The sequence below is a fragment of the Tarenaya hassleriana genome, unplaced genomic scaffold (assembly GCF_000463585.1).
Source record: "Tarenaya hassleriana unplaced genomic scaffold, ASM46358v1 Cleome53, whole genome shotgun sequence".
Taxonomy (NCBI): Eukaryota; Viridiplantae; Streptophyta; class Magnoliopsida; order Brassicales; family Cleomaceae; genus Tarenaya; species Tarenaya hassleriana.
In genome coordinates this window covers 391,249-398,754 of record NW_010967966.1, presented here as the reverse complement: position 1 = coordinate 398,754, position 7,506 = coordinate 391,249, and the positions used below count along the sequence as shown (strand labels likewise).

General features: G+C 38.1%; 3 protein-coding genes across 4 annotated transcripts in view; all 3 read left to right on the top strand.

The window, feature by feature from the left end:
• LOC104798465 (L-lactate dehydrogenase A-like) overlaps positions 1–2,013 on the top strand; it is a 2,753-nt gene extending 740 nt beyond the window's left edge. The window contains exons 2-3 of the mRNA XM_010520560.1: positions 1–197; positions 1,508–2,013. Coding sequence (XP_010518862.1) covers positions 1–197; positions 1,508–1,930 — 620 coding nt within the window. The 3' untranslated portion in view covers positions 1,931–2,013. The remainder of the gene's footprint in view (positions 198–1,507) is intronic.
• A 377-nt stretch (positions 2,014–2,390) lies between these two features.
• Positions 2,391–4,157, top strand: LOC104798464 (NADH dehydrogenase [ubiquinone] 1 beta subcomplex subunit 8, mitochondrial-like). Its single transcript, XM_010520559.2, has 5 exons — positions 2,391–2,614; positions 2,703–2,789; positions 2,868–2,963; positions 3,884–3,910; positions 4,092–4,157. The coding sequence occupies exons 1-5, from the start codon at positions 2,477–2,479 to the stop codon at positions 4,155–4,157; spliced, it is 414 nt and encodes a 137-aa protein (XP_010518861.1). The 5' UTR covers positions 2,391–2,476.
• Positions 4,158–4,510: 353 nt separating this feature from the next.
• The window catches only part of LOC104798372 (putative MO25-like protein At5g47540), a 3,538-nt gene continuing 542 nt past the window's right edge, over positions 4,511–7,506 (top strand). Inside the window, exons 1-10 of one of the 2 annotated variants that reach the window (XM_010520427.2) lie at positions 4,511–4,950; positions 5,324–5,485; positions 5,592–5,710; positions 5,853–5,927; positions 6,085–6,178; positions 6,298–6,357; positions 6,472–6,540; positions 6,653–6,751; positions 6,860–6,904; positions 7,155–7,257. In XM_010520427.2, coding sequence (XP_010518729.1) covers positions 4,822–4,950; positions 5,324–5,485; positions 5,592–5,710; positions 5,853–5,927; positions 6,085–6,178; positions 6,298–6,357; positions 6,472–6,540; positions 6,653–6,751; positions 6,860–6,904; positions 7,155–7,257 — 955 coding nt within the window. In that variant the 5' untranslated portion in view covers positions 4,511–4,821. The remainder of the gene's footprint in view (positions 4,951–5,323; positions 5,486–5,591; positions 5,711–5,852; positions 5,928–6,084; positions 6,179–6,297; positions 6,358–6,471; positions 6,541–6,652; positions 6,752–6,859; positions 6,905–7,154; positions 7,258–7,506) is intronic. The other variant, XM_010520428.2, reaches the window with a different exon arrangement.

Here is a 7,506-nt window from a genome sequence, read left to right as displayed (position 1 = left end):
TCCCGCCCCTCGCCCACCACTCCCCCGACTCGATCTTACTCATCGTCTCCAATCCCGTAGACGTCCTGACCTTCGTCGCCTGGAAGCTCTCGGGTTTTCCGGTCAATCGGGTGATTGGGTCCGGCACCAATCTGGATTCCTCCCGCTTCCGATTCCTGATAGCCGATCATCTGGACGTCAATGCTCAGGACGTGCAGGTCAGTTTTTCAATAAAAAACAAAAGAAAAGAAATAGGCACATTTTATAAAATATGACTTTTTTTCTATAAGAACTTTTAATTTGATACAAGAATTATCAAATATCCTAAATTATCAAATATCCTGAATCGATACAAGAATTATCCAATTTTATTGCAATTTTCTACCCAATCTGAAACGATGTTAATTATCTGTTAAAGACGTGGAATGCCACGTGGTGTCTGACATATGAAAATTTTTGTCACGTTAGAATGTCACGTCATATTTAAAAAAAAAAGAAGATAAAAAATCGAAAGCTCGAAAAAATAAAAATAAATTAAAAAATAAAAATAAAAAGCAAAAAAAAACATATATATACATATATATTCATATCTATATACAAATACAAATATAAACATATATATACTCCTATCTATATATATATATATGTTTATACATAGAAGTATATATGTTTATATTTATATTTGTGTGTGGATATCAATATATATGTATATATATATGTATGTTTTTATTTTGTATATATATATGTATATATATATATATGCATATGTATATATATACATATAGACGTGTATATGTATTTATATATATGTATGTATATATATAAATATATTTGTATATATGTATATGCACATATATTTGCATAGATGTATGTATATATATGTATATATTTTTTATTTTGTATGTATGTATGTATATATATATATGTATATCCACACATATATATGTGAATATATTTATATATATATATATATATGTGTATATATATAAATATATTTGTATGTATATATATGTATATACATCTGTATAGATGTTTGTATATATATATGTATATATTTTTTTATTTTGTACAAATATATAGATATATTTATACATAAGAGTATGTATATTTATATTTGTATTTGTATGTAAATATGAATATATATATATATATTTGCTTTTTATTTTCATTTTTTCAATTTATTTTTATTTTTTTCGATTTTTTTGTTTTTAAATCTGACGTGACATGCTGATGTGGTAAAATTTTTTTACGTGGCGTGTCATGTCAACCGCCACGTGTTATTCCACATCAGCTTTTAACGAATATCTGACACCGTTTCGGATTGTGTAGGAAATTGTATTAAAATTGGGTAATTCGTGTATCAATTTGGGATATTTGATAATTTGGTATAGTTTTTTTATCAAATTAAAAATTTACGTAGAAAAAAATCACATCTTACAAAGTATCGTATAAAAAAATATCATTTCCCTCGAAAAAAAAAGAAAGGAAGAGATGAGCAATATATAGGAGTGAGGTTTGGATGATGCAGGCTTACATCGTGGGGGAGCATGGAGACAGCTCGGTGGCGTTATGGTCAAGCATAAGCGTGGGAGGCATCCCTGTCCATAGCTTCCTGGAGAAAGAGACCCTCGAGACCATTCACAAACAAGTGGTTGAAAGCGCCTATGAAGTCATCAACCTCAAAGGCTACACTTCATGGGCCATCGGCTACTCTGTGGCCAATCTGGCTCGTTCTTTGCTCCGTGACCAGCGGAAGATCCATCCCGTCTCCCTTCTGGCTCGATGTTTTTATGGTATTGAAGGCGGGGACGTGTTCTTGAGCCTTCCTGCTCTGCTCGGCCGCTCCGGTGTTATATCCGTCTCTAATCTGGACATGACCCATGAAGAGACCGTTCGCCTTAATAATTCGGCCCACTCTTTATTGGATGCGCAGAGGCAGTTGGGCCTTTGACTTCTAATGATTCATGTTCTCATCTCCACTGTATCATCAACTATATCCATTGTTGAATTGAATTCACGTGATCGATTGTTGAATTGAATCCCCACAGTAATTGTTAAAAATTCTAACTTTTTCTAGAACTTGTACATTGAGTTCTGGTACAAATAGAAAAACGACGTCGTTGGGCCAAACTGTCAAAATGGGACAAATCTAAAAAAAAATCTTCTACTATCATCTTTACATCAAAAAAACTTTTATTTAAAATTAATTGTAAACAACCATCAACTATTAATTTGGAATAAAAACTATCATCAATTATATAATTTTTTTAAACTAATCTTTTATTTTAAATTTATTATAAAAAGAATTATTAATTATTATTTTTAATAAAAAAATTCCTAATATTTTTTTATAAGTGAAAAATTGTTTTTATAGAATTTATACAGGTAATGGTTATTGGGCCAAAATTAATAGTTGGTGCTGAGGATAGCTGAAGTTCCTGCCCTAATCGTAATCGGCCGAGTGAATTTGGATCTCCAGAACACAGAGAGAGAGAAAATGGCAGGAAGATTGAGCGGCGTTGCGTCGCGGATCATGGGTGGGAACGGCGTTGTTGCCCGATCTGTCGGTTCTTCTCTTCGCCAGCGCGCCGGCATGGGTCTCCCCGTCGGCAAACACATCGTCCCCGACAAGCCGGTCAGTATGTTCCCTTATCTTCCTCCTCATTTTACAAAAGGATCTGCGGGTTACATCTCCATTCTCCTTTTTTTTTACGTTGCTTCAGCTTCCGGTTAACGACGAACTCGTTTGGGACAACGGCACAGCATTTCCCGAACCCTGCGTTGATCGGATTGCTGATACCGTTGGAAAGGTACGCATTTTCTTATGATTTCTTGTATTTTCCGGCGATTTTGATTATAATCCCGATTGATTTTGGATGTTTGAGCAGTATGAAGCACTGGGATGGCTGTGTGGAGGTCTAGGGTTCTTTGTCACTCTGGGCCTGGCCGCCGTTTGGAACGATAAAGCTTCAAAGATTCCTTTTGTAAGTCAAATCTGCGTTTTCTGTCTCTGTATCTGCTGCTGGCATACTCATTCACAATAAACAAAGCTTTCTCATTCATTGTCACCAACATATGATTCTCTGAAAGCCCAAATTTTCCGGCATTTGGCTTCTGTATTCTGCATTAAGTTGTAAGAATGAGAGTATCAGGTTTGTTCTGTTTCATCATACTGTTTTTTTATGTACACACTACTCTCAGATATGTCTGGAGTGAAACATGATGCCCCAGTAGGTAACACTGTTAATTGGTTCTCTTAGTGACCTAGCGTCTAGCGTTGCTATAGGTTTTTCTAATTCTTCTACCTGTACCCTGAGGCATGTTGAAAGTTTTTTTTTTTGGTACTTCAAAGCTCTATCTAAAGTCCCATGTAAGAAATCTGAAGATTCAAGCTTTGCAAGTAGAAACAAAAATCCAGAAGTGGTTCTCTGGGAGCTTATTTCATCCATTTTGGTTTTCTCTTGTGGTAGTTGTGTTCCAATTCTATTGTCCGGCTTGTGCTCCCCTTAGCCTCTCACTTGGAGAAGATAGGGTATTTGCATTGGTTAATTTTTGCTGCCTATGGAAACTAAACCCGAAACAACAGATCTCATATTGGTGGTTGTATGCCACAGCAAATTGAGAGACTTTGCATCAGTTACTGGAGTGGAGACCAAGTTTGCATGTAACCTGGGTTTAGATTGGTAATGATAATGGATGGATCACACGGGGTAGTGGTTTGGGAAGTATTTTAGGGTGGGTGAGGGCTAAAAGATGCTGGTGGATAGGTCAGTATGGTTTTGTGGTTCTGCATCTAACTAATTGCTGGCAAATCATGAATAGGCGAGCTTATGTGTAGGCTGCATTTAGGGTGGGGGGTAAGCTCGATGTGGTTTAATAAACTGACAATCCTCTTCTATTGCAGACTCCGAAAGTTTTCGATGAGATTTTTGTAAAAAATTTACAAGTTAATTATTTTTTATGTCAAAATCAAGAACTCATATTTAATTTGGAAATTGAAAAAGTTCGGTATTAGTAATTTTTTTGGGATTTTCCCTTGGAATAATATGGAATTTGTCAAAATGGGTTTATGGGGGCCGCTGATTTTTTTCTTTCAATCTCTCACTGTTAAGACAAAGAATAAAGGGGTATCTCCTGTTCTGTTCTGTGCAAGTAACAATGGCAAGGTTTGCAGATGAGAAGACGCCGATCTCTCGTAGTTGTGGTTTTTGTACCCGACTTGTTATGTTTTGATATTGAGGGGGCGTTTTCAATTGCCCAAAGTATCCACCAACAGTGTTTATTTATCACTATCTGTCTTTTACTTGTTTATTGTTTCTTATACGAAAGATTTCTTCCGCCTTATCAAAATTGTAACGCATTAGCTGCATTTGGTAAGTATGACCGATGCTTCTCATAAACAAAAAAAGGAATCCCACCTCACCCCCCCCCCGGCTCAAAAATCCACGAGAATCATCCGGTCATATGGCGCGTCAGCCACCATAGATAAATACATCAATCCACGTGGAGGATGGGGAGAGGCTGTCACTTGTTCCGAATTTGATCGCAGCTAAATTTCAGGAAAAATAGAGATATACATGTGTATATAGCAGCAGCATGCTAAAAATATAGACGGAAGAGGCATGGTGGAACCCAAACCCTAGGAGATCCAGAAATCGAGAGAGGGAGAGGTCAAAGGAGGTAAGGATAGGGACGTGCGTGTCCAAGACAGGTGCTGGGCATGTGCCCGGGGCCTCTGGAAAGTCCGCGAAGAGGCTCTCGTCCCAGCACCTCGGAGGTGGATCCGGTTCCGGTTCCGTCGGAGAAGCGACTGATCAGTCTGATCTCGTCGGCGGACCTAAGATGAAGGGCCTCTTCAAATCCAAGCCTCGCACTCCCCCCGATATCGTCCGCCAGACGCGCGATCTCCTCCTCTACGCCGATCGAGCCGTCTCCTTGCCTGACCTCCGAGAATCCAAGCGAGAGGAGAAGGTCTTTTCTCTTTGTTCGTTACCCTGGATAAGCCGATCTGATTCTGGGTTTGATTATTCACGTTATTTTCGCTTCCATCTTGAGGAATCATCTGTTTTACTCCTGAAACCTGTTTTTTCGCCTTCTGATTCCGACGCCGAAAGGTTCTCGAACCTTTTGGTATGGACGGAACCTAGGTTACTGAGATACCGCTCCCTTTTGTTAATCGAAGAGAATGTAGGTGCCCTGTAGCTTTCCGTGCTTCAATTGAGCAGATCTTGGATAGTTTATTCTCTTACTGTGATGTAATTTTCTGGACCACGTGTTTTTGGATGATACGTTCAGTAAATCACGCCTACCAACTCAGTTCTAGCGTCTGGTTTTCCGGTTGTAGATGGCAGAGCTTAGCAAGAATATCCGGGAGATGAAGTCGATCCTATATGGAAACAGTGAGGCTGAGCCTGTCGCTGAAGCCTGTGCCCAGTTGACTCAGGAATTCTTTAAGGAGAATACTCTCCGCCTCTTAATTAGATGTCTCCCGACACTCAACTTGGAGGTATGTCTTTTTGGTTATCAAGTTGAGGATACAGAACGGTTGGATATGTTTTGGTCTTCTTGGTTTCATAACTCATCCAGATATGAGAGATTGGCTTTTTTTTTAGGCCAGGAAAGATGCTACACAGGTTGTTGCAAATTTACAGAGGCAACAAGTCAATTCAAGGCTGATTGCATCTGATTATCTGGAAGCCAACATTGATCTTATGGATATCCTTATAGAAGGGTGAGTTTGGTGAAGGAATAGTTCTGACTTCTGAGGAAGTCATAGTAGACATTTTCATTAATGGTCTCCGAAGTTGGTATTTCATGATAATTATTTGTCTTTTCTATGGATTTATATGCTCATTGGTTTGTGATTGTCTCAGCTATGAGAACACGGACATGGCTTTACATTATGGTGCTATGTTGAGGGAGTGCATCCGCCATCAGACTGTTGCAAAGTGAGCAAAAACTATACACTAGCTACAGTAAAAACTTATGCAGTTGCTGGTTTCGTCTCTATACAATAGACTACTGGAAAGTTATATACTGTAGCTACAGTCATAGGTTTTTAATGGGCTCATTATATTTAAAGGCGTTCATCTTTCTGGGATTCAGATATGTTTTGGAATCACGGCACATGAAGAAGTTTTTCGATTTCATACAGCTCCCCAATTTTGACATTGCTGCAGATGCTGCTGCAACCTTTAAGGTTCTGGAACACCACAACATTCTCTGAACTCTGCTTGAATTACCGTTTAGATCTTCTCATCTTGATTCATATCTGCCACCATTGAACATTTCTTCTAATTCTGTAAAATTTTGTTGCAGGAACTCTTGACAAGGCACAAGTCTACTGTCGCTGAGTTTCTCTCTAAGAATTATGACTGGGTAAGTTCTCAGATTAAGTTACCAGTTTTGGAGATTTCTGCCTGGATTCACGTTTTCAGTTTGGCTTAATGTCTTGAATTTCTCTTGTATGATTCTCTGTCATTTTGTTTTCAGTTCTTTGCTGAGTATAACTCAAAGCTTCTCGAATCCAGTAATTATATTACCAGACGACAGGCTGTTAAGGTAGAGTAACTTACAAGTTACAGAGGGTTATATTTAGCCATAAAAAAACTTGGAAAACATATACCAACAAATAGAGTGATCTAATTTATGGTATTTGTATTAATTGTTACAGTTGTTGGGTGATATATTGCTGGATCGATCAAATTCAGCTGTAATGACGAAATATGTGAGCTCCAGAGATAACTTAAGGATTCTCATGAATCTTCTCAGAGTATGATGCTTCACTTGATCGCTGAACTTTGTTTCTGACCTTCTGTCGAGGACTTTATTGATGTTTGGACTAAACTCGGGCCTATAAATGAAACATTGAATGTTTCAGGAATCAAGCAAGAGCATACAAATTGAAGCTTTCCATGTCTTCAAGGTATCTATCTTGTTTCTTGTGATATCTATCTACTGTGAATGAAACTAATCAATTGTCAAACGATATGCAATTCCATGCTGAAACATAATGGACAACGCTGGTAAATCATGTTTATTATTTATTGGCTAACGACCATTCTAACCGAGCCTTGAAAGTGAAAGAACTTGTTCAGGTTGGCTGATGTTGTGGTAGATCTTTGTAATAGAAAGGGAAACTCGGAGAGATTTATCATGTTATCACATTTGTACAGCTGTTTGCAGCGAACCAAAACAAGCCTCCAGACATTGTCAACATTCTTGTGGCAAACAGAAACAAGCTTCTGCGACTGTTGGCCGATTTCAAGCCTGACAAAGGTACATGATGTTTGTTAGGTGAAGGTTGGGTTGTGTCATCAATTCAAGAAACCTTTTCCAACAAAAATGTGAGACAAACTATGCAACTGTCATAGTAGCCTTTTAAACTTGAGGGAAAGGTGAAACCCTCCCTCACTAGCCCCGCGAAACATAATTAGATCAGACTCAAGTGTTTCCGAAAATATGTTTGAGAGTGTACTCAGGAATATATTAAGACTGAATAAGGTGAAAAGTTGGGGGGGGGGGGGG

Bases quoted from the DNA above. Each gene is read 5' to 3' on its own strand.
- LOC104798464 (XM_010520559.2), top strand. From the start codon at position 2,477: ATGGCAGGAAGATTGAGCGGCGTTGCGTCGCGGATCATGGGTGGGAAC. The intron at 2,964-3,883 runs GTAAGTCAAATC...CTTCTATTGCAG, and splicing joins AAGCTTCAAAGATTCCTTTT to ACTCCGAAAGTTTTCGATGA. The intron at 3,911-4,091 runs GTAAAAAATTTA...CTCACTGTTAAG, and splicing joins AAGTTTTCGATGAGATTTTT to ACAAAGAATAAAGGGGTATC.